Source organism: Chiloscyllium plagiosum, unplaced genomic scaffold, assembly GCF_037043375.1.
Source record: "Chiloscyllium plagiosum isolate Xiang-an unplaced genomic scaffold, Cpla_swu_hap1 HiC_scaffold_29, whole genome shotgun sequence".
NCBI lineage: Eukaryota > Metazoa > Chordata > Chondrichthyes > Orectolobiformes > Hemiscylliidae > Chiloscyllium > Chiloscyllium plagiosum.
The window spans coordinates 26151500-26178051 of NW_028270167.1; the positions used below are offsets into that span (position 1 = coordinate 26151500).

The following is a 26552-nucleotide window of genomic DNA, read 5'->3' on the forward strand; positions in this document are numbered from 1 at the left end:
CACTTCTGCACCACAAGAGAACTGTCAGAATGGAAGTATGACTGTACATTTTTGAAGGACCCCTGATTAATTCCTTTTGTTAAAAAAGAACAGATGGGATGGCAATCTTTGTGTGATTATCATTCCCCAGAAAATCCAGCCTCAAGTTGCTGATCAGGCTAGCACGTAACTTGGAGAGGAACTTACAATTCCTAGTGTTCCAGTGTGTATGCTCCCTTTGTTCATCTAGTTAGTATCCTTCATGGATTTGGAACGAGCTGTTGAAGGAGCCTTGGGTATTTTGTCATGGTGCTACAGTATAGTATACAGTGCTGTCATTGTGCACCTTCAGTGAAGAGAAAAAAGATTTAAGGTGGTGAATTAATTAAAATTCTGCCTTTTCCTTCATATCCTGCCTGAATATTCCTAGAATTCCAGGCTTCTCTTGGCTTATTGCTGCAACATTTCCCCCTAAAAGAAATATGCTATGCCCGCACACTTGCCAGTTCCATTTTGGACCACCTCCTCAACTATACTGTTGGAGGCTTGCCCAGTAGTAACTGATCCCAGTCTGCTTTGGCCAGATCCTGCCTTCCCCCATTACAAAAACCTTTTATCACAGGCCATCTTTTTTCTTTTCTATAACAAACTTAAAATATACTTTTGTGGTTACTATCACTAAAATGATCTCACACTACCACCATGAGCACCTGTCCAGCTTCATTGCCCAGAATTAGGTCCAGCAATGCACTGTCACTTGTTGGACGTACTACATGCTGATACAAAAAGCTGTCCTGTATACATTTCAAGAAATCTGTGCCCTCTAAACTGTTTATGCTATGACTATCTCAGTTAATTTTGGGTGAGTTGAAATCCCCTCATATAATCCTATTATTGTTTTAACACACCTCAGTGAGTTGTCAATATATCTGCTTGTCTGTTGTCTGCAGCCTGTTTCGCAGTCTATAGTAGACTCCTAACAGTGTGACTGCCCCCTTTTTATTCCTAAACTCTGCTTACAAAGCCTCAGCTGAAGACTCTCCCAGAATACAGTCCCTCCTTACTGCAGTAACAGGCTTCTTAATTAACAATGTGACACCACCTCTTTTACACCCCTGTCCTAGCTGAAGATGCATACCCTGGGAATGTTGAATTGCCAGTCCTGCCCCTCCTTCAAACATGTCTCTTGTGATGATACCAACAATACAATTCCACGTGTGAATTCATGCTCTTACCTATAATCCTTGCATTCAAGTGAAGGTCGTCCACCCTCCAGCGAGGTATGGCTCCAAAAAGTAGAAAGTTTCATTCAGTTTTTCTAGGACACCTTGATGCCACATTTCGAGTTAAGTGACCTCAGAAGAACCTAAAATGAACATTGGTGAGTGAATGCTATCTGATAGCATTGTTGGTGACACTTGCCATCACTTTGCTAATGATTGGGAGCAAGCTAATGCATTAGTACTTGGCTGAATTGGATGTGTTCTGCTTTTTGTGGAAAGCATGTAGCTGAAGAAATTTGCAAATTATTCTAGAAATGCCTGTGTTGAAGCTGTCATCCATCGATTTTGACAATCAGCACCACTAGCTGAACAGTTGGTCAAAGGACACAGTTAATTCTGGAGCACAAATCTTCAGAACAAAGTATCACACCCTTTTCTCCAGGCTTATCCAGCGGTATCTCATGCTTTTTGAAAACTGCAGAACCTGAAGATTGCATTAGATTTTATTTGTTCTTTCCTCCCTACCCCTGCTCCTAGCACATTAGCAAAGAGGTAATGGGAATATTTCATGTGCAACATAAGAGCCAGCTGTTGTTATTTTCAAATATGTCGAATTACATTAGATATCACTGAGGGGACTTTGAGACATTTATGACACTTAATGGATGGATGATCAGCAGCAAGGTGTTAATGAAGATGGCAGGGCTTGGATCGTTCCACTAACAACTACTGAACTATTAGCACTGAGACAAATTTCTCATTCCTAAAGGCAGCACCATCACTGGTTCATTGTTATTGGTTATTTATATTTATGACGAGAGAGAAGTCCTGAAAGAAATAAGTAAACCTTTTACACTTTAGTTGACATCTTATTTGACAATGATTATTTGAGGTTTTAATATATCACTGTTTATTGAATGGTTGTTTGGTTTCTGAAAAATTATCTCAATTCTTGCTAGATAAGATACTGCTATTGCGTTGCACTGTTCTTGTTCTCTGTATAAAATTTTTTTTTTGTCATTTAATTTCCATTTTTTAAAAAGTACTTCATTGTATAAGTTAACTAAGTCATGTTTACTCAAACTGCGTTCTCTCATTTTCACTAATACTTAATAGTATTTTCCAAATGTTATGTATAATTGTAACAAAAATATTTGAAGAAGCTAACATAAAACAATTATGCAATCACTACTGCAGCTACATCTGTTTTACTACAAGCAATTACGACTATTTAAAACAAGTTGTTGGCAATCAGTTTTTAACTGGCAGATGATTACTGTTCAGCAGTAGATTTGAAAAGCATGTTGATATATCCAAACATTATAAGAGTCATTTACTGATAGGCCAGCTAGTGGTGCTAATTGAACAACTAATTCTTGTCTTTCAAACTCATTGTAAAATCTGTATGATATTGGATTCATGCAGCATTTCTCCAAATTAATATGGGAGATTGTTATTTGCAAGTTATCCGTAAAAATGTTAGACCCTTTGATGTAACAATCGTTTGTCCCTTTAGCTAAAAGGGATTGGGGAATTGATATTTTTTCAAGATCAAGTTTGATGGGTTTTTTTAATTATAGAATTGGCCAACTTTGCGGTTGTCTAATCAATTTATGTTATCTGGTTTTATCCTCTATGATTAAGAGCTGTTTTTCTTTTGCAGGCTATCTTTGTAGTGATGATGTTCCTGAAAGTTACTAATGACTTACTTGGAGAAATCCACTTGCTACACGCAAAATAGTCTCACAGGAGACCATGACTAGGGTTGAAGTGCAGTATATTAAACACTGTTCTAGTATTTATAGACCAAAACAACTTAAAACATTTTTTATTAATTTGACAATTATAGCAAAGTCAAATTTTTGACATGTACAAAAACCACATTTTGTTGATTATTGTGGCCAAAATGGCTCCCATGGGTAGATCACCATTCCTAAAGATGACTATTAAAAAGGTTAGCAAGTTCTGATGTCTAACTAGGCAAAACTAGGCAAAATGCAAGAAAAGAATTCAATAGATGTCAAAAAAACAACCTCAAGAACTGCTGGAAATCAGGAACAAAAACAAAATTTGCTGGAAAAATTCAGCCTGTGTGGCAGTATCTGTGGTGGTAGAGTTAATGTTTTTGGTTAAGTAAGAAAGTAAGGGTCACTGGACATGAAATGTCAATTCTGCTTTCTCTCCACCAATGGTGTCAGACTTGCAAAGTTTTTTCAGCAATTTTTGTTTTTGCGTTTCTTTTTCCATTTTTGATATTGGTTGGTATAATGTTTTACATAACACTGACAATCAAAACCAAATTTAACAATAAATGCTAATTCTCCTCCAATTTGAGACTGACAAAACCTTGTGAACCAAATATATGCACGTTGATAATTTGAGAATGCTGTTCGACACTAATTAGCATATAGTCGGTTCTGCTTTAATGTGTTTTTCTTCAAAGCAAATTGGCTTTAACGTGATTAAATAGTTTAGACTGTTATTTGTAGAATGCAAACTTTCCTTACCTGTATTGGTGATTCCAGCCCCATTAGTTTAAATGGCATGGCTATTGCACGATTTTCTCATAACATAAGATCGCGTGAGAATAGAACTATCGCATTATTTCAGAATCAACTGTAACTGGTTCCAGCCTTTGTGCTTCTGTTGCAGCCAGAAAAAAAAATCTGTCTCAGACTCAGATTTGTTCAGTATGATTGTGAAACGACGAAAATTCAACCTTATTTATACGGACTATTTTGTGACATATTTTATTTGAAAATATAGACCGGAAAAATTGAAGTTGAACTGCCTTATTGCAGAGAATGAACCAGTTACTGGGCCATTTTTTCTGAGGACTGTGAGATTATACAAACCATGTCCCTTTTTTAGAGCAGTTCAGTGCTGTGTTCTGAAACCTAAAGGTACTGGCATCTATTTTAACAGCTGCTGTCAAATGAACAGTACATCAGGTAAGTGTGATGTTAGGACTCTAGGAGGTTAAGGTGACAGGTAAGTAGGATGCTCATTGACTAGGGTGCCAGCTAAGTTGGATGCAGGCTGGCTAGAGTGTCAAGTGAATAGGAGGTCAGCTTGGAAGGGGTGCCAGTAATAGGCTGCCAGCTGTGGTGAGGCTAGGGTGTCAGGTTGGTCAGATGCAGTGGGAAGGGAAAGAGACAAAAAAAACCTGCAAATGATGGAATCCAAGGTAGACAGTCAGGAGGCTGGAAGAACACAGCAAGCCAAGCAGCATCAAGAGTGGAGAAGTCGACGATTAGGGTGTACCTCTTCTTCAGGAAAAGTATACAGCACCAAGTGATTAGGGTTCCAGGGTGTAAGTGCCAAAGAAGCCACTTAAGAGTTTAAGGAGGGCAGGAAGAGTGGGAGTTGATTTGGGATGGGGTGGGGTTGGAGTCTGGCTGCGACCAAGGGGAAGATCCTGTCGGGATGAAGAAGGGTACAGTCTAGTGGGGAATGGGTCATTGGGTCTGGTGACACGGGTCATGTCCAGTAGCAACAGGATGGGGGGATGTAGGGATTGGGTTCAGCGGTGGTAGGTGGGTTCAGAGGTTGGGTTATGTTCAACAGTTGTTTTGGCAGGAACAGGGCTAGTGGTGCTGCAGTTGGGGAGGCATCAGTTGTCATGTCTGGCAATGGCACAGGATATTAGGTTGATGAGCAGGGAATGTTAGTTCTCCAGGGTTAGGCCTCCAAAGATGTGTCAGCTCCTTGGAGGAAGGGGTGTTGGGTCAGAGTCTGTAAGGTGTTAGTGTTCTATGGGAAGTGTAGTTTGGAATATGTGAGGTAAGAATGATGTCAGTTTAATAGTTACTCAGGAATTAGACATGATTTGGAATTAGACTGTATATTTTAGTGTCTGTTCCTGAGTAACTATTTTACTTAATTTCATCAAAGCTATCTGAAGTCTCAAGTTTTTAATGGAGAATTTTGGAGGGTTCCAGGTATAAAGGAATTCCCCAGATGAAAATTCAATTTCCCTGGCAATTCATTTGGAGTGTGCTACAATTGGGATTCTGCAGGGCTTCCAAGCACAACTCCTACCTACGCTGGAATAAAACTGCCTGGCCAGTGGAAATCTGCCTCATTGTATTGATAACTCAAATATGCTTGTTGGATTGACAAAGACCTGTATGTTTTTAACAAGCTGAATTTCAGTAATTATTGTGAGACACAATGGTATCAGGTGAAAGATAAAAGTAGTTGCTCATCAGTGGATTTGCATTGGTTTGTGTATCTGCACAAACCTATCCTTAGGTCTGTGCAGACCTAAGGAGCAATTGGGGCACAGGTCTCCAAATAGCTCCTAAGCAAACCAGATCATTCTGTCTTTCTCTAACTTTAAATGAAAAAAAAACACACTCGAAGATTTTAAAAATGAGGTAAACATCTACTTCAAGCCAAGACCTAAGTCCAACTTCTCCACTATCAAATTGACAATTGCAACAGTCAACAATATATAATTGTAAAAATATTTTTTTAAAACTGTGAGAAAAGTCATTGTTTCCCTTTTTTGAGTGGACTCTGATCCACAGACTTTGTGCCTTATTTTATCTCAGCTATTTCTAAAAGGACTGCTTCTCCCATCTGAGTGCCCATTCTACGTGTGAATGATTAGATTTAAAGAAAGTATTGCTTAACTTCACATTAGTTATTAATAATCCATTTTTGCCACTTGTCAGAGGATAAGCTTGTTACAATAAAATTTTGATTTTCTTGTTCATTAATGAAACCTGGTGTGAATTTCTTTTATCTTAGATGGAAGTCACAGTCAAGCATTAACCATCTGAGAGATTAAATTGGTCGTATTTCACTTTGATGACAACTCATGCAATAGTGGGGTTTGACTTCTAGTGCACTGATCCCACTAGGGTTGTAAGAACATGTTCGTTGTTTTTCAGTAGCTAAAAGCTAAGTGCTAGAACCATTTCCCTGACCTATTGTAAATGATTATTCCGTATTTCTGCCTTTTAAAATATGTTACAGGCAATAGTTAATTCAATAAAAATTATTTAATCACCTTTCCTGTTTGTTTTTTTATCTAGGTTTCCACCGCTTTCCTTTCTACCCCCTTATCATTTTGTTCAGTCTCCGAGCACACGCCTCATTCAGCAAATGGAGCATATTTATGAGGGCACACCACGTCCGCTTCACACACACCCTGGTGCTTCTCACCTGGTGCTGCCACCTATTGGCCTCATGGGAGACAGTGACTCTGAACTAGAGCAAACTCGGCCAAATGAGAAGAAAGCAGTGACACTATCACGCTGTAATTCAGATGGCTACCTGGCACAAATGGAGAAGATTAATAAGCTGAAAGAAAATAATAAATACAAGGTACACACACAGCCAAAATGGCTGACAGTTTCTGAAACTTTACATGATAGTTATAAAAACAGCATCTTAATAAGACATTTTGTGTTACGTGTGGTAAAATGGTATTTACATCCTTTGTGGAATTTTTGTCATTTGATGATCCTGCACAAAGACGTTTCATGCGTTTCAAACTGATATTAATTTACAAGGCTTACATGATGTCATGTGCAAATCTTCTGTCTCAGTTCTCAATGGTTAGCACTGTTGCCTCACAGTACCTGGGACCCGGGTTTGATTTCCGCCTCAGGCAACTGTCTGTGTGGAGTTTGCATATTCTCCCCATGTCTGCGTGGGTTTGCTCCGGTTTCCTCCCCCAATCTAACGATGTGCAGGTCAGGTGAATTGGCTGTGCTAAATTGCCCATAATGTTAGGTACATTAGTCAGGGGTAAATTTAGGGTAGGGAAATGGGTCAAGGTGGGTAACTCTTTGGAGGATCGGTGTGGATTTGTTGGGCAAAATGGCCTGTTTCCACACTGTAGGGGATCTAATCTAATCTTAACTTTATTTAAGTATTTTGGGTAGAGTCTCTGTGCACACAAATATAATTAAGAACTTGGTTAGTATTTCCACATTTTTTGATTTAAGGTTTCCAGTATCCATGGTTTCTGTTTATATAAATAATAGAAATTTTTGGGAACTGAGCCTTTGCATAGAATCGGGGCTTTATAATAACGAATGGAAAGAGTTTCAGCAAATCAGTATAAGAAAATCAATACAACTTTTTTTAACCAGCATGATGACTAATTTGCTTAATTTCCATTTTTTAAATTGATTTAGTATTTATGTTTTGTTTTTATCTTATTAATATGACTGACCAGTTTCTTCAGAATATTTTCTAAAGTACTGATGAACGTTCATGTCTCACCATCATCAAGAACAAATTGTTTGATAACTTAATGCATTTTTTTTGTGGAACCTTGCTATAACAAATTGGCTGCCTTATTTCTGTTTTCTGACAGTGACTGTATTTCATTGACAGTAAAATGCTTTGGGATGTCTTGAATTTGTGAGAAGTGCTTTATAGATGTATGTCAGTTCAGTTTTTTTTTATTTTTAGTTCCTTAGAAGCGCACATGATGGGCTGGACTTTTTGAGATCATTGAGGTTTCCACCCACCAGTTGCAGAACTGAAGGGAAACTACAATTACGTCCATGGTATAAGCCTGAATAAATAATGACCAGCATTAAGTTTTGCATGCGATTTAGGAACCTGGGGCAAAATTCCATCTCACTCTGGAGCTGTCAATGAATCTGAAGCCTGCAGCTCGTGATTGGTTGCAGTGCGACCAAATGCAAAGGACAGTCATGCTACTAAAATGACACCATGGAACTTCATTGAATCACAGGGCTTGAGAGTAATTGAGGGTGAGCTGGGGGGCCGTGGGATTGGATAACAGGAGTGAGAGCGTAGAAGGATTGGAGGCAAAGATGATGGGGGTGAGTGGGCTTTCTGTGACTCCTTTGATTCCCAATACCCGGTTCTTCGTTTGTGAACAGAGCGCCTACTAATGAGAGACCCTCTCAGTAGCCTGCTGACAAATGTGATGGTGTTTGCAATGCAGCCTCAAAAGGCACAGGAGAGCTCTGTGACTGCCATTCATTCCCTGAATTCTCTAAATTCTGGTAGGCTCAGAGATAATTGGTGTCAAGTGGCTTGTTAATGAATCGGATGGATTTCCTGATACAATTGAGTTGTGGGCATTGGCCCCTTCCTGCTTCTGATTTAATCGTAAAAACATTTCCTGCTGCTCGCAGAGTGATACGTGGCTCCTCCTGGGACCTTTTTGTGCCCAGTTGCCATGTTTAAGTCATCTAAATAATGCCTGTGTAGATTCCATTCCTCCGACACCACACTGCACCTCATTCCCTTTGCCATGTCCTTACCAACCACTCCTACTGTAGTTCCATGTATTGCAAGATTTTCCCTCATTGTTTTCAGAAGATTTCTAGAGATTGCTCACTTTGACCTGCTTTTGACTTCATCACTATATATCAAAGTTAATCTCTGGGACACTGTAATTTACTGGAAGTTGCAAAGACTTGGATAGATTTTGGCCATAACTGTTAATCAAAGTTTGTGCGAAGATTTGTAGCTCGGGTGCTCGTTGTTGTGGTTCTGTTCGCCGAGCTGGAAGTTTTTGTTGCAAACGTTTCGTCCCCTGGCTAGGCGACATCATCAGTGCTTGGCAGTCTCCTGCGAAGCGCTTCTTTGATGTTTCCTCCGGTGTTTATAGTGGTCTGTCCCTGCCGCTTCCGGTTGTCAGTTTCAGCTGTCCGCTGTAGTGGTTGCTGGAAATGTGTTTCTGGAAAAGCGCAGCAGGTCAGGCAGCATCCAGAGAACAGGAGAATCGACGTTTCAGGCATAAGCCCTTCTTCAGGCTTATGCCCGAAACGTCGATTCTCCTGTTCCCTGGATGCTGCCTGACCTGCTGCGCTTTTCCAGCAACACATTTCCAGCTCTGATCTCCAGCATCTGCAGACCTCACTTTCTCCACTGTAGTGGTTGGTATATTGGGTCCAGGTCGATGTGTTTGTTGATGAAGTTTGTGGATGAATGCCATGCCTCTAGGAATTCCCTGGCTGTTCTCTGTCTGGCTTGCCCTATGATAGTAGTGTTGTCCCAGTCGAATTCATGTTGCTTGTTGTCTGCATGTGTGGCTACTAAGGATAGCTGGTCATGTCGTTTTGTGGCTAGTTGATGTTCATGTATGCGGATTGTTAGCTGTCTTCCTGTTTGTCCTATATAGTGTTTAGTGCAGTCCTTGCATGGTATTTTGTACACTACATTCGTCTTGCTCATGTTGGGTATCGGGTCCTTCGTTCTGGTGAGTTGTTGTCTGAGCGTGGCTGTTGGTTTGTGTGCCGTTATGATTCCTAGGGGTCGCAGTAGTCTGGCAGTCAGTTCCGAGATGCTCCTGATGTATGGTAGTGTGGCTAGTCCTTTTGGTTGTGGTATGTCCTCGTTCCGTGGTCTTTCTCTTAGACATCTGTTGATGAAGTTGCGGGGGTATCCGTTTTTGGCGAATACCTTGTATAGGTGTTCCTCTTCTTCTTTTTGCAGTTCTGGTGTACTGCAGTGTGTTGTGGCCCTTTTGAATAGTGTCCTGATGCAGCTTTGTTTGTGTGTGTTGGGGTGGTTACTTTCATAGTTTAGGACTTGGTCTGTGTGTGTGGCTTTCCTGTATACCCTTGTAGTGAATTCTCCGTTCGGTGTTCTCTGTACCATCACGTCTAGGAATGGGAGTTGGCTATCCTTTTCTTCTTCTCTCGTGAATCGGATTCCTGTGAGTGTGGCATTGATGATCCGGTGTGTTTTTTCTATTTCCGTGTTTTTAATGATTACAAACGTGTCATCGACATATCTGACCCAGAGTTTGGGTTGAATTTGTGGTAGGACTGTTTGTTCTAACCTTTGCATAACTGCCTCTGCTATGAGTCCCGAGATTGGTGATCCCATGGGTGTTCCGTTGATTTGTTCGTATGAAATGACTGCGAACATACGAACAAATCAACGGAACACCCATGGGATCACCAATCTCGGGACTCATAGCAGAGGCAGTTATGCAAAGGTTAGAACAAACAGTCCTACCACAAATTCAACCCAAACTCTGGGTCAGATATGTCGATGACACGTTTGTAATCATTAAAAACACGGAAATAGAAAAAACACACCGGATCATCAATGCCACACTCACAGGAATCCGATTCACGAGAGAAGAAGAAAAGGATAGCCAACTCCCATTCCTAGACGTGATGATACAGAGAACACCGAACGGAGAATTCACTACAAGGGTATACAGGAAAGCCACACACACAGACCAAGTCCTAAACTATGAAAGTAACCACCCCAACACACACAAACAAAGCTGCATCAGGACACTATTCAAAAGGGCCACAACACACTGCAGTACACCAGAACTGCAAAAAGAAGAGGAACACCTATACAAGGTATTCGCCAAAAACGGATACCCCCGCAACTTCATCAACAGATGTCTAAGAGAAAGACCACGGAACGAGGACATACCACAACCAAAAGGACTAGCCACACTACCATACATCAGGAGCATCTCGGAACTGACTGCCAGACTACTGCGACCCCTAGGAATCATAACGGCACACAAACCAACAGCCACGCTCAGACAACAACTCACCAGAACGAAGGACCCGATACCCAACATGAGCAAGACGAATGTAGTGTACAAAATACCATGCAAGGACTGCACTAAACACTATATAGGACAAACAGGAAGACAGCTAACAATCCGCATACATGAACATCAACTAGCCACGAAACGACACGACCAGCTAGCCTTAGTAGCCACACACGCAGACAACAAGCAACATGAATTCGACTGGGACAACACTACTATCATAGGGCAAGCCAGACAGAGAACAGCCAGGGAATTCCTAGAGGCATGGCATTCATCCACAAACTTCATCAACAAACACATCGACCTGGACCCAATATACCAACCACTACAGCGGACAGCTGAAACTGACAACCGGAGGCAGGGACAGACCACTATAAACACCGGAGGAAACATCAAAGAAGCGCTTCGCAGGAGGCTCCCAAGCATTGATGATGTCGCCTAGCCAGGGGACGAAACGTTTGCAACAAAAACTTCCAGCTCAGCGAACAGAACCACAATAACTGTTAATGCAGTGAGATAAGTATTGTTCAACAGAAGCTTTCTTTAATGAACTACTGCAAATGATCTGTAGCTCCTAACAAATATTTTATGTTTTCTGATATTTTAATAATCTTAGTATCAGTATCATTATCCTTATTTTGCTGAAGATCCATATTCATGAGTGAATCCATCTTTCAATTATGTGTCCAAAGTTCACCACATGTGACGAATCACTGGCATACTGATTACTCCTTCTGAGCTATACTGGCACACCATTTCAAGTGCAGCCAGAGGGCAGAGATGTTGCTTGACAACTCAAGCTCAAGTTGACTTATGTATCTGATTTAACAATTGTACTAAATGAATGTGGGATGCTAAAGGGGTCATTTCATCAGCTTGCAAGGAATAGCTCTTAGTGCAATTTGTAAAAGCAAGGGGTGACATCTGAAACAGCTCATACTGTTATATGGTTTCAGTCAATGAAAATTGGATATGAGAAATTCTTAGTCTGCTGTTGCCAGTTATCCATTGGAATATCAAATAAAAATGTTTGCTTTAGCAAGCACGTCACCGGTCACCCTAAAACATGTATGAATGATAAATTGATGTCACTCATATATTCTTTTGCAATCTGGAGGAGGCTCGAGGTAAAGAAACTGATACCTTAGTGACCAAGCCTACAAAGGACAATGCAATTGCAGTGGAATGGGGTGTAAGTCTTATTATGCCTTCTCACTGGGAAATGTAACAAGATTTGCACTGCTCCTCAATGAGATCTACCTAATGTTAGCCTGGGCCTACACTATGCTGGTGTAGTACAACCTCTTGTAGCTGATTTCCTTGCAGTTATCACTCCATATAGTCCTTCTACCTTTCTCTGCTAACCCCTTGTCTGTCACCAGGTTAGAATTGACAGAAGGTCAGCAATCCCCTCGGAAGATTGCAGAAGATTCTTTTGTTTCCAAATGCAGTTAAAATCAAGTAATAAGGTTTGGGACATCTCCCAATTTTGGCAGCGAATTAAACTAGATCAGGTTAAATTCTGTGTAAATAATAAAGAAAATGGCCAGCTCCCAACTTTTATCAGCTATAACTTGTGAGTGAATTGAGGAGAGAGTGCTGAATTTAATGAATATTTTATTTAAAGATTTTAAGCCAGGAGTAAATTTTCTTTTTTTAAAAGCTATTATTATCACAGCTGATGTTATTACTGAATAAATCAGATCCCAGGCTGAAGCTTGTTTGATTGATCATATTTTATTTTGTTTTGTTTTAACAACCTTGTTTCTTGCTGAAACATAAGTACACAATTCTGCAGACTTTCCGTTAACAATAAACCAGAAATTAATTGTCAAAAAGAAGGAAAATGAAATGGAATAAACAAAACTATCTACTGAAAGCACAAATTCAAAGATTTTTAAACACACTGCAAAAATATAAGTTTATTAGCATACCTTTCTAAATTGTAAAGAAAAAGAACAGCTTTTTGTGTAGTATCCAAAACAAACCCCTGGTACAGTACCCCAAAACACACTTTGTCTAATGTCAATAGACACCATTGTACAGTACACACACCAGAGAACCTGTCTCAAATACTTCAGTAGGTTTAGGTCACTTGTGACTTTATAGATTTGAACTGTAGATAAATTGATGTCACTCCTGGAGCTTCTTCATGGAGCTATTTTATATTTGAGATTAAATTTATGAAGTTTTAAGAAACCTCTTCATGGTTTTATCCCAAGATTCTAGTCTGGGACTAAAATTAATTCTTCACTATATCCTTCTGATGTAAGCAGCACTGATCTATAGAGCCAATTTCATCCATTTGCTTTACAGGTATGCTCAAAACTCAAAGTCAAACTATAAGAAATCTGTCCATCTCTAAGTTATGTGTGATTCCCTCACACTTAAAGCAAACATGTTCCAGAAATCTCTAACAAACCTCGAGGCCCCATTATTTACCTTTGTGGTTCGCAAAACAACCTAAAGTATACAAAAATCCATTAGTGATGCACAAAACCCATTAATTCTAAACCTCGGCCTCAGATACCTTTTTGAAACTAATCACCATGTCTACAAAAGTTACAAGCTAATTATTAACTTCAGACATACAGAAAACCCACATGTCACTAACACAAAAACCAAAAACCGAACTTATGATAAATTATATTAAAATATATATAAATCTAATAGTTCACATCATAATATAATTCTACACGTTACAGGCAAAAATTGGGCAGTAGGCAAAGGTCAGACCCACTAAGAGCAATACTGTCCTATACTGCCCCTTAAAATTACCATCGAAATGTTATTTCAAGACATGAACCTTTAATTCTGCTTCTGTGCTTAAATAAAATTGAATTGTACCACGATGCAATTTACTGCAAAAGTTAAAATTACACACTTATTTTTATAGATTAATTAACTTGCAAAGATCTTCAATTAGAATTATAATTGGACTATAGTTGTCAAGAGGGAGAAGAAGGCTTATGTTAGGATGAGACGTGAAGGCTCAGTTAAGGTGCTTGCAAGTCACAAGCTATCCAGGAAAGACCTAAAGAGAAAAATAAGAAGAGCCAGGAGGGGACATGAGAAGTCATTGGCAGATAGGATCAAGGAAAACCCTAAAGCTTTCTATAGGTATATCAGGAATAAAAGAGTGATGAGAGTAAGATTAGGCCTACTCAAGGAGAGTAGTGGGAAGTTGCGCATAGAGTCCAAGGAGATAGGAGAAGTGCTAAATGAATATTTTTTGGCGATATTCACACTGAAAAAAGACAATGTTGTCAAGCTGAATACTGAGATACAGGCTACGAGACCAGATGGGATTGTGGTTCACAAGGAGGAAGTGTCAGCAATTCTGGAAAGTGTAAAAATAGATAAGTCCCCTGGGCCGGATGGGATTTATTTTAGGATTCTCTGGGAAGCCAAGGAAGAGATTGCAGAGCCTTTGGCTTTGATCTTTATGTTGTCATTGTCTACAGGAATAGTGCCAGTGGACTGGAAGATGGCAAATGTCCCCTTGTTCAAGAAGTGGAATAGAGACAAGCCTGGTCATTATGGGCCAGTGAACCTTACTTCAGTTCTGGGTAAACTAAGTGTCAGAAAAGGTTATAAGAGATAAGATTTATAATCATCTAGGAAGGAATAATTTGATTAGGGATAATCAACATGTTTTTGTGAAGGGTAGGTCATGCCTTACAAGTTTCCCACAGTAGGCTATTGCACAAAATACAGAGGCAGGGGATTGAGTGTGAATATTCATTTAGCACTTCTCCTATCTCCTTGGATCAGAAATTGGCTAGCTGAAAGAAGGTAGAGTGTTGTGGTTGATGGGAAATGTTCATCCTGGAGGTTAATTACTCGTGGTGTACTGCAAGGATCTGTTTTGGGTCCACTGCTGTTTGTCATTTTTATGAATGACCTGGAAGAGGGCGCAGAAGGTTAGTAAACTAATGGATGACACTAAAGTCAGTGGAGTTGTGACAGTGCCAAAGGATGTTGCAGGTTACAGAGGGACATAGAAAAGCTGCAGAGCTGGGCTGAGAGGTGGCAAATGGAGTTTAATGTGGAAAAGTGTGAGGTAATTCACTTTGGAAGGAGCAACAGGAATAAAGAGTACTGGGCTAATGGAAAGATTCTTTGCAGTGAAAATGAGCAGAGAGATCTTGGTGTCCATGTACATAGATCCCTGAACGTTGCCACCCAGGTTGATAGGGTTGTTAAGAAAGCATACTTTGTGTTAGCTTTTATTGGTAGAGGGATTGGGTTTTGAGCCATGAGGTCATGTTGCAGCTGTACAAAACTATTGTGCAGCCGCACTTGGAGTATTGCATACAGTTCTGGTCATTGCATTATAGGTAGGATGTGAAAGCTTTGGAAATGGTTCAGAGGTGATTTACTAGGATGTTACCTGGTATAAAAGGAAGGTTGTACAAGGAAAGGCTGAGGGAATTGAGGCTGTTTTCATTCGAGAGAAGAAGGTTGAGAGATCTCTCAATTGAGACATATAAGATAATCAGAGGGTTAAATAGGATGGACAGTGAGAGCCTTTTTCCTCAGATGGTAATGGCCAGCTCGAGGGGACATAGCTTTAAATTGAGGGGTGATAGTTATAGGACATGTCAGAGGTAGTTTCTTTACTCAGAAAGTAACAGGGGCGTGGAACGCCCTGCCTGCATCAGTAGTAAACTTGCCAATTTTAAGGGCATTTAAATGGTCATTGGATAAACATATGGATAAAAATGGAATGGTGTAGGATACATCGGCTTCAGATTGCTTCCACAAGTCGACGCAACATTGAGGGCCAAAGGGCCTGTACTGCGCTGTAATGTTCTATATTCTAACTTTATGTGATTTTAGCAACATGGTTATGAAATGTTATGTTTTCATGTATGCCTCTAATTCTAAATTTGCATATGAGAGTACAATCTCTGCCATGTTTGTTTCCCTGAGATAATAGATGTAGTCAGGCATCCAAGTAATTTGTAAATGTGTAATCTGATTCAGTCGGCAATTATAAACATTCAAGCTTTGCTTTCATAGTTCATGGTGTAGTCTGAACGCCTCAGTGAGATTAGTGCTTTGTAATGGTTTCTAGTCGTTCTTTGACTGCACTATAAAATCCAGTCAGTGGCAGGGCCCTGAACATGCAGCTATTTTGTTAATAAATGCAGTATACTTTTGTCAAATCAATAATCTGTTTACATTAAAAAGAATTAAAGGTCTATTTATTCTATAGTTTGAAGTGATGCTGACAGTGGAGCTCAGAATCACTCAACCGATGTTAACTGAGATTTAGATGGATCAACATCCTTTTTATCTTGAATGGCAATTAAGACTAGTATTTTCTGTTTACTCTCATCGGGAAGATTTTCACGATGTAGCTTGAACATTGCAGATTATCAGTGAAGTAACTGGTAAAGAATTAAAGAGATTCGCACAGCCAATACCACGCACACACTTAAAAGTTACCTTAAAGCTCCAATACTGACGTTGTAACCATAAGTAATAGTTTTGTAGTTTTGTGCTGTGCATTTTGTGTATTGCCAGCTGACTGCCCTGCAGACTGGTTTTAGGGATTAGTCACTGACTATTGAACAAATCTGTCTGATTCATCCATCCCCCCTAGTGCTGTAATAATTGTTTCCCTTTGTGTTTGCTAATTTTGTCAGATCTATGCCTCTGAGGTATTTGATCACTAAACAAAATGTGGTAATCTTATCAGTAAATTGTGTAAGTGTGGGTAGAAGAGGTTCTGATACATATTGAACAATAGCTAAAGTTTGCACCACCCCCATTTTCACTAGGCTCAGTCCTCACACTCTTAAAAAAAAGATGTAAACTTAGAATTAGAGGCATGCATGAAACATAACATTTGATAACCATGTTGTGAAATGTCGACTTCAGTCAAATTGACATTTAAAATTTACCTGCAGACGTGACACATTTGAAAAAAGGACCTCATTTTCTCATCAAAACCCTAAATCACATCTGACCAGAGGTGTGTGTATTTGCCTCTTTAATTCATTTATGCTATGCATTTTTACATATTGTCTACAGTTCTCTTATAATCAGAACGATGAAGTTTATTTTGATTTCCCTCAATCTAACTTCATTTTTTATTTGTGACCTACTGTTTTGAATTTTGGATTTTCTCTGTGAGTTTGAATTCTTCACCGTAGTGAACAGTTTTCTAGAATTAATGTTCTCAATCCCTTCACAATCTTCTAAATTTTTAATCAAAACATCTTCGAGACTGCTCCAATGAAAGCAAAAGCAATTTATGCTAACTTCCTTGTGCCTAAATTCCATAATATCCACTCTTGATTTGCAATAATTTAGGAGGGGAATCTTTAGAATTGAATGCTACCTGGTCCAGTTGCTAGATCTCTCTATTACATTCAAGTATAATCAATAGTTCCTCTTTCATGGATTGTAACATTTTATTTTATTGTCTAGGTGACTCCATGACGTGTACAAAAGCTGAAAATATTTTATTCTTCCTGAGTAACTCTTTATTCTGGTTGAAAACATCCATGTTTTATATTCTGTCTGTGCCTCTTCTGGTTTTTCAAAAGCACCCCTAGCCAAAAGAATCACTGCCTATAGTGCTGGTATAAATTACCTCCTTCTGCAAACTCGGCTCAGAATAGGGTTGATTATTAGATAGGCAATGTGTTTTATATTCTGGATCAGTGGTGCTGGAAGAGCACAGCAAGTCAGGCAGCATCCAACGAGCAGCGAAATCGACGTTTCGGGCAAAAGCCAGTAACAGGACGTGTTCTCCCCTCAGTTCTTGTGGAATTGAATGGTTTCTCAGTTTCATTTGTAGATTACAGTAATTGCATAATAAAGAATACATTTGCTTTGCCATATTTATACTAAAAGTAAAATCTTTGCTTTCATATAAAAGAAATCATAATGCTAGTTCATTTAATCATGAATAAAATTTTAGGAAAATCCCAATATGTCCCTGTCTTAAAATCCCTCCACAGCCTCGCCACAGCTTAACTTACAAATTTCTCCTGTACTATAGACCTTCCCACATAATTGATTTCAACTTAAAAATTTTAAGCAATTTGCCTTGTCTCCATCTTGCCCCTAACAGCTTAGGATTCAGCTATTGTGGCAAGGGGCTCAGTGGTTAGCACTGCTGCCTCACAGCACTAGGGTCCTGGGTTCGATTCCCGCCTGTCTGTGTGGAGTTTGTACATTCTCCCTGTGTCTGCGTGGATTTCCTCTGGGTGCTCCAGTTTCCTCCCACAATCCAAAGATGTGCACGTCAGGTGAATAGGCCATACTAAATTGCCCGTAGTATTAGGTTCGTTAGTCAGGGTAAATATAGGGGAATGGGTTTGGGTGGGTTTCTCTTCGGAGGGGCAGTGTGGACTAGTTGGGCTGAAGGGCCTGTTTCCACACTGTAAAGAATCTAATATCATCAGTTTTTCTCTTCACATTAAAAACTACTTCAAAATTCATTCTTTGACTAAGTTGCTCTCTCTTAACTTTTTATCTACTTTGTGAAGTACTTTCCACCACTAACATCACATATAACCTCAATTTCTAGTTATTTGAAACTGATCAGCAAGGTGAAATGTACCAGAATCATGATATTATGTCCTTTGCTGGTCTGGAAGCATAAACAGGTTAAGCTACTTTTTGGATGTAGGTTTACTCGCTGAGCTGAAAGGTTCATTTCCAGATGTTTTGTTACTTTACTAGGTAACATCTTCAGTGGACCTCATACGAAGCAATGCTGAAAATTCCTGCTTTATTTATATGTTTGGGTTTCTTTGGGTTGGTGATGTCATTTCCTGTGGTGAAGTCATTTCCTAGTCCTTTTCTCGGGGGTGATAGATGGGGTCTAACTCGATGTGTTTGTTGATAGAGTTCTGGTTGGAATGCCATGCTTGGAATTCCAACCAGAACTCTATCAACAAACACATCGAGTTAGTCCCCATCTACCACCCCCTGAGAAAAGGACCAGGAAATGACTCCACCACAGGAAATAACATCACCAACACAAAGAAACCCAAACATATAAATAGAAAGCAGGATGTTTCAGTATTGCTTTGAATGAGGTCCACTGAAGATGTTACCTAGTAAGGTAACAAAATGTCTGGAAATGAACCTTTCAGCTCAGCAAGCAAGCCTACATCTAAAATCTCAACCTGAGCAACAAATCTTCTCAAAATTCGCTAAGCTACTTTTTATTTGAATAACCACAGTTTGGGTCAACTTTCATCATTCATTGGTGTAGTCTTGATGACTTAGAATGAAGAACAGTTCCAGATATCTGTGCCTCAATGAGGAATAACTTGAGAGACACATGTTCTTTCGTTATGTTTTAATTATTTATGTAGCTTATGGAGAATAAGAAACAAGGGGGGAATATCAAATAATTATTTCTGTAGTCATTAAAACAAAACCAAAATGCTGTGGATGTTGGAAATGTGAAATAAAAACAGCGCTGGGAAAATTTCTACAGCTCTGGTAGCATCTGTGGAGATAAATAGACTTAATGGCATGATGACTCAGTAGTTAGCACTGCTACCTCACAGCACTAGGGATCCAGGTTCAAATACACGCCCTGGTGACTGTGTGGAATTTGCACATTCTCTCTGTGACTGTGTGAGTTTCCTCCCACAGTCCAAAGGTGGCCATGATGTGGAGTTGGACTTGGGTAGGCAAAACCAGAAGTTAATAACAAAATACAGACCAACTCTCTCTTCCGTTTTGAAATAGCTATATTTGACTGAAAATATTATTGAATCCCTACTGTGCGAAAGCAGGCTATTCAGAGTCCACACCAACCCTCTGAAGACCATCCCACACAAATCCACCCCATCCTGTAACCCTCCATTTACCCATGGCTAATCCACTTAGGCTGTACACCTTTGGAATTAATTAGAAGTCACATGACACCAGGTTATAGTCCAACAGATTTATTCAAAATCACAAGCTTTTGGAGTGCTGGTCCTTTGTCAGTTTTTAATCTGTCAGTAATATTTTAAGTCAAATATGGCCATTTCAAAACTGGAGAGAGAGCTGGTCTACATTCTATTATTAAACACCTACACTTGACCTATCTCACTTCACTACAAACATTACTATTACTAACTTTGAGGAGAAAGTGAGGGCTGCAGATGCTGGAGATCAGAGCTGAAAATGTGTTGCTGGAAAAGCGCAGCAGGTCAGGCAGCATCCAAGGAACAGGAGAATCGACGTTTCGGGCATAAGCCCTTCTTCAGGAAGAAGGGCTTATGCCCGAAACGTCGATTCTCCTGTTCCTTGGATGCTGCCTGACCTGCTGCGCTTTTCCAGCAACACATTTCCAGCTATTACTACCTTTGCCTTATGTTCTTATCTCTAACCTCCCTTGCCCTCTAATCTTCCCCTGACCTTCCTTCTGTTCCACTTGCTACTTCCCACCTTTGTCTACAGAATAACATCCATCACTTTTCCACTTTTCTAGTCCCAAAAAAGAGTCATGTTGGACTCAAAAAATTATCTCTGGCTCTCCACAGATGCTGCCAGACCTGCAGAGTCTTCTCAGCCCTTTTTATCTTTTATATCCACTCTGTTTTACAATTTCTACAACTTCAAGTGCAACCTTTACAGCATATCAGCTGGTATAAAATAGTTAAGGAAACTTTGTTGATTTCTATGCCATTTTTTTCCTATTTAGCCCTACACATTGAGAGATTATAAGAGTTTAAAACAGGATGTGAAACTTGGAGGTTTGGGACCAGACTATAAATCTGCTCAAGAAAAGGCAAGTGCTTTCAGCTTTTGTGTTCATATTAAGATAGGTCAGGGAGTTATTTGAAATGGAGCTTTCCAAACATTTCCCACTGTAATCTGGATGTTTCCAGCTCCTCCTTAAATATGGAGGTCTAATATTGTAATTATGTTCCAAATTTCCATTTTAACTTGTAGCCTGAGCAAGAAGCCAGTGGTGCTTTTCCTAACAGTAAACCTGTTGGGAACAACAGCCAAGGACAAAGAAGATCTAGCCATGTTTGTATTTTGTTTTAGTCTCCTCGTGTGCTGAAGAACTAGGTGTGTTCCTAAAGGTTCCTCAAGGAAACTTTGGGCCGCTCTTCCCTAGACCCTTCCAATTATATGATGTTTACATTTCTGGAGCTCTCCTATGTGGGCAGATTTTCCTTTTGAACACTATTGGTTGGCTTCCTGCTGTCTCTTAAGTTCAGAATCCAGGCTACGATTCCTGCTGGTTTTGAGTGGGAATGTGACCTTGCATCAAATCCTCTTAATGATGTTATTTAGAATAACACAACGTCTGGTTTCTCTGGTAGTACTGGGCATTTTGTACAAAACACAATGTCAGGAACAAACTGCAAGACATAGAAAAGTGACAACCCTGCCTTTGTCTCTGACATAGAAACATAGAAGATTCAAGCAGAAGTAGGTCATTCAACCCTTTGAGACTGCTCTGCAATTCAACATAATCATGACTGATCATTGAGCTCAAGATTCTAATCCTGCCCTCCTTCCCTATTTCCTTGGATCTCTTTTAGCCACAAGGGCTACCTCCTTAGATCTATATCTATCTCCTTCTTGAAAGTACATGTTTTGGTCTTAACTATTTCTCTGGTGAGTTTCACAGGTTCAGCACTCTCTGAGTGAAGAAGTTTCTCCTCGTCTTGGTCCTTAAGTATTTACCCCGATCCTTAAACTATGATTCTGGACACCTCTACCATCAGAAACGTGCTTCCTGCATCTAACCTGTCTAGTTCTGTGAGAATTTTGTGGCTTTCTATGAGATCCCTGTAATTCTTCTAATCTCCAGTTAATACAATCCAAACTGACTCAATTTCTCCTCAAACATCAGTCTTATCATTCCAAAATCAATATGGCAAACCTTCACTGCACTCCCTCTATAGCAAGACCCATCCTTCCTCAGATAAGGAGACCAAAACTGCACACAATCTAGGTATAGCCTCATAATGCCCTGTGGTAAAAACAATGACTGCAGATGCTGGAAACCAGATTCTGGATCAGTGGTGCTGGAAGAGCACAGCAGTTCAGGCAGCATCCAATGCTCGTTGGATGCTGCCTTGAACTGCTGTGCTCTTCCAGCATCGCTGATCCAGAATCATAATGCCCTGTATAATTCCAGTACTTGAATCCTGTCGTTGTGCAAACCAACATGCAGATAGCCAGTTTTACTGCTTGCTGCACCTTTGCACTTACTTCCAGCAACAGGTGCATGAGACCATCAGAGTGTCATGGAACACTCCTCTCTTTCAATATACAGTCATTCAAATAATAATCCTTCCCTTTTTTTCTACCAAAGTTTACAATCTCACATTTATCTACATTATACTGAATGTGTCATACTTTTGCACACTCACTGAGCCTGTCCAAATCACACTGCAACATCTCTATATCCTCCTCACAGCTCACTCTTCCACCCAGTTCTGTGTTACCTGCAAATTTGGAGCAATTATATTTTGTTCCCTCATCTAAATCATTAACATATATTATGCAGTATCCCACTAATCACAGCCGTTGAAAAAAAAGACATTTAGTCACACTCTTTGTTTTCCTCTCTGCTAACCAACTCTATGTCCACCTCAATACACTACACACAATCCCATGTGCTTTAGTTTTATGCATTAATGTCTTTTGAGGGTCTTCTTTGAAAACCTTCTGAAAGTTCAAATATACCACATCCACTGGCTCACCGATCAACTCTACTAGTTACATCCTCATAGAATTTTAGTAGATTTGTCAAGAATGATTTCCCTTTTGTAAACCCATACTGATGCATCTGATTCTACCACTCTTCTCTCCGTGCTATACTGCAAAATCCTTGACAGTGGGCTCTAACATCTTCCCCAGTACATACATCAGACCCACTGGTCTATATTTCCCTGTTTTCTCTCTATATCTTTTTAATTAGTGGAATTACATTAGCTATCCTCCAATATGTAGGAACTGTTCCAGAGTCTAAAGAATCTCGGAAGATGACCACCAATGCATCCACTATTTCGAGGGTCACTTCTTTAAATACTCTGCAAACTAAGTTATCTGGCCCTGGGGATTTATCAGCCTTCAATCCCATCAATTTGTCCAACACTATTTCTCTACTAATACAGATTTGCTTCAGTTCCTCCCTCTCACTAAACCCTGTGCTACCCATAACTTCTGGTATGTTATTCATGTCCAAGACAGAAGTGAAGTATGGAGTTAGTTCATTAGATATTTCTTGTCCTCCATTATAAATTCCCTCTTTTCTGACTGTAAAGGATCCATATTAGTTTTCACCAATCTTTTTTCTCTCAATAATACCTATAGAACCTTTTAGAGTAAATTCTTATGTTCCCCACAGGTTTACTCCCATACTTATTTTCCCCTTCTAAACCAATCCCTTTTCTTTTGTTCTATCTTCTAAACTGCTTCCAATCCTCAAGTGCTTTTTTTTCTTGCCAATTTACATGCCTCTTTTTTGCATCTGATACTAGCTTTAATTTCCCTTGAAAACCATGGTTTGGCCACTGTTCTCTTTGTGTCAAACAAGAATAAATTGTTTTTGTGGTTCACCCGTTTGGACTTTGAATGTTTGCCGTTGCTACCCAGTCATTTCTTTCAGTAACGTTTCCCAATCCACCATCACCATCATAGCTCTTCCATCAGCCAGAAACAAGTTTATTTTTTCATTCCACTTCTGCAGTTGATATTTGTTTTTGTGCCTTTGTTCAGACAGAGAAAATGAAACGACAAAAGGAATATGCAACACAAGTTAAAAGCCAGAACATGAAACCTTGCTCCAAACCATCCCCATCTCAGCTTAAACCTCCTCCAGGCATTGAAAACAAGACAAATTCTCGGCGGAAATTGGTGCGTAAAAAAGAAAAGCAAACAGCCTTGTATCACTATCATAACAATGTATGATTTGGGATAACAGTGTTATGAAAATAAGATTTTGCAATTAAAGTAGCGATACAGGAAATCATAGAAACACTTAAAACATTGAAATGCTATTAATTTATTTTAACTGAATCTCAAAATGCACACGAAGTCATTGCATCTGATTTTTTTTTAATTTTGCGAATTTCTTTTTGATGAATGCCATAGGTGAGATTTCAGATCATTTGCATCTTTGTGCTTTTAGTGCTCAAAAGTGGCATCCATAAGCATGCACAATTCTTGATGAATTGTGCCAAATGATATCCAACTCAAGTACGCAGTGAACTGCCAGTAGGAATCTGCAAGACAGGCAATTCATAACAATATTCAGCATCAAGTGCTGATTTGACATCAGCATGCCATTTAGAGCTCAATGCTTCAGCCACTAGACGTTGGAAATGCTCATTTGATCCCTCCATATCAGAACTAATGTACGATTTGACACCTGCATGATCTATGCCGTTTGTTCTATCTAAAGGCCTTATTCTCATTGTCTCACACTGCAAAATTCTGCCTCTTGTTATCTGCAGTGTATTGGTAAATAACCTGGTAGCTGCAAACAAGAAATCAATATTGATATATTTCCATCATTTCTGTTCTTTTGCAATTCCTCCATTTGCTGTCTTAGTTGCACCTCTTTGGGAGCTGAGAGGAGAAAGGAACGAGGATACATTTCTGATATGGAGAGGGTTTGGTGGGTTCACGCCTATCTGCAGATTGTAAATTAAAAGAAAGTACTGGATGATAGGTCCATTGTTGGGATGTTTCATGTGGTCAATGGGAAATTAGATGTGAAATGATAATTGACAAAGAAAACAAATCTGTAAAGAGATCTCAGTTATCTGTAAGAATAATAGGTTGGTTATGGTAAGGGATTTTAACTTTCCAAACACAGACTAGGACTGCCATAGTGTTAAAGGTTTAGGTGGAGAGGAATTTTTAAGTGTGTACAAGAAAATTTTCTGATTCAGTATGTGGATGTACTTACTAGAGAAGGTGCAAAACTTGACCTACTCTTGGGAAATAAGACAGGGCAGGTGACTGAGGGGAGCACTTTGGAGCCATTGACCATAATTCTATTTGTTTTAAAATAGTGATTGAAAAGGATAGACCAGACTTAAAAGTTTAAGTTCTAAATTGGAGGAAGGCTAATTTTGACATTATTATGCAAGAACTTCCAAAAGTTGACTTGGGGGCAGAAGTTCGCAGGTAATGAGATGGCTGGAAAGTGGGAAGCCTTCAGAAATAAGATAACTAGAGTCCAGAGACAGTATATTCTGGACTGGCTGGTAGGTGTAGGGAATGTTGGATGACTAAAGAAATTGAGGGTTTGGTTAAAAAAAAAGGAAGCCTATTGTCACATCTAGACAGGTCAGATCAAGAGAATCATTAGAAGAATGTAAAGGCAGTGGGAGTGTACTTAAGAGGGAAATCAGGAGGGCAAAAAAAGAATATGAGATAGCTTTGACAAATAGATTTAAAGAGAAACCAAAGGGTTTTTACATTTACATTAATGTCAAAAGGGTAGCTAGGGAGAGAATAAGGCCCCTCAAAAGATCAGCAAGGCAGCCTTTGCATGGAGACACAGGAGATTTTACTGTGGAAAAGGACATGGAAGGTATAGAATGTAGGGAAATAGATGGTGACATCTTGCAAAATGTCCATATTACAGAGGAGGAAGTGCTGGATATCTTGAAATGCATAAAAGTAGTTTAATCCCCATAGAACTCACAGGAAGATAGACAAGTGATTGCTGGGCTCCTTGCTGAGATACTTGTATCATCAATAGTCACAGGTGAGGTGCCGGAAGACTGGAGGTTGGCTAATCTGGTGCCACTATTTAAGAAAGGTGGTGAGGACAAGCTAGGGAACTATTGACCGGTGATCTTGATGTCGGTAGTGGGCAAGTTATTGGAGGGAATCCTGAGGGACAGGATGTACATGTATTTGGAAAGGCAAGGACTGATTAGGGATAGTCAACATGGCTTTGTGTGTGGGATATCAGTCTCACAAACTTGATTGAGTTTTTTGAGGAAGTAACAAAGAGGATTGATGAGGGCAGAGCGGTAGACGTGATCTATATGGACTTCCGTAAGGTGTTCAATAAGGTTAAAAAGGTAAAAACAAGGACTGCAGATGCTGGAAACCAGTTTCTAGATTACAGTGGTGCTGTACAGCCTGGTGCTGTACAGGCAGCATCCGAGGAGCAGGAAAATTGATGTTTTGGGCAAAAGCTCTTCATCAGGAATAGAGGCAGAGTGCCTGCATGGTATCATCGTATCATCCATCGTCATTTCCACCACCTCCAAACGGACCCCACCACCAGGGATATATTTCCATCCCCTCCCCTATCAGCATTCTGAAAAGACCACTCCCTCCGTGACTCCCTCGTCAGGTCCACACCCCCCACCAACCCAACATCCACTCCCGGCACCTTCCCCTGCAACCGCAAGAAATGCAAAGCTTGCGCCCACACCTCCCCCCTTACTTCCCTCCAAGGCCCCAAGGAATCCTTCCATATCCGCCACAAATTCACCTGCACCTCCTCACACATCATTTACTGCATCCACTGCACCCGATGTGGCCTCCTCCATATTGGGGAGACAGGCCGCCTACTTGCGGAATGTTTCAGAGAACACCTCTGAGACACTCGGACCAACCAACCCAACTACCCCGTGGCTCAACACTTCAACTCCCCCTCCCACTCCACCAAGGACATGCAGGTCCTTGGACTCCTCCATCGCCAGACCATAGCAACATGACGGCTGGAGGAAGAGCGCCTCATCTTCTGCCTAGGAACCCTCCAACCACAAGGGATGAACTCAGATTTCTCCAGTTTCCTCATTTCTCCTCCCCCCACCTTGTCTCAGTCCCAACCCTTGAACTCAGCACCACCTTCCTAACCC

General features: G+C 40.0%; 1 protein-coding gene across 2 annotated transcripts in view; it reads left to right on the top strand.

Moving 5' to 3' along the window:
• The window catches only part of jhy (junctional cadherin complex regulator), a 98086-nt gene that overhangs the window by 63933 nt on the left and 7601 nt on the right, over nt 1-26552 (top strand). The window contains exons 5-7 of one of the 2 annotated variants that reach the window (XM_087976440.1): nt 6245-6536; nt 20399-20489; nt 23444-23577. In XM_087976440.1, coding sequence (XP_087832566.1) covers nt 6245-6536; nt 20399-20489; nt 23444-23577 — 517 coding nt within the window. Of the gene's footprint in view, nt 1-6244; nt 6537-20398; nt 20490-23439; nt 23578-26552 lie in introns of both variants that reach the window. The other variant, XM_043676817.2, reaches the window with a different exon arrangement.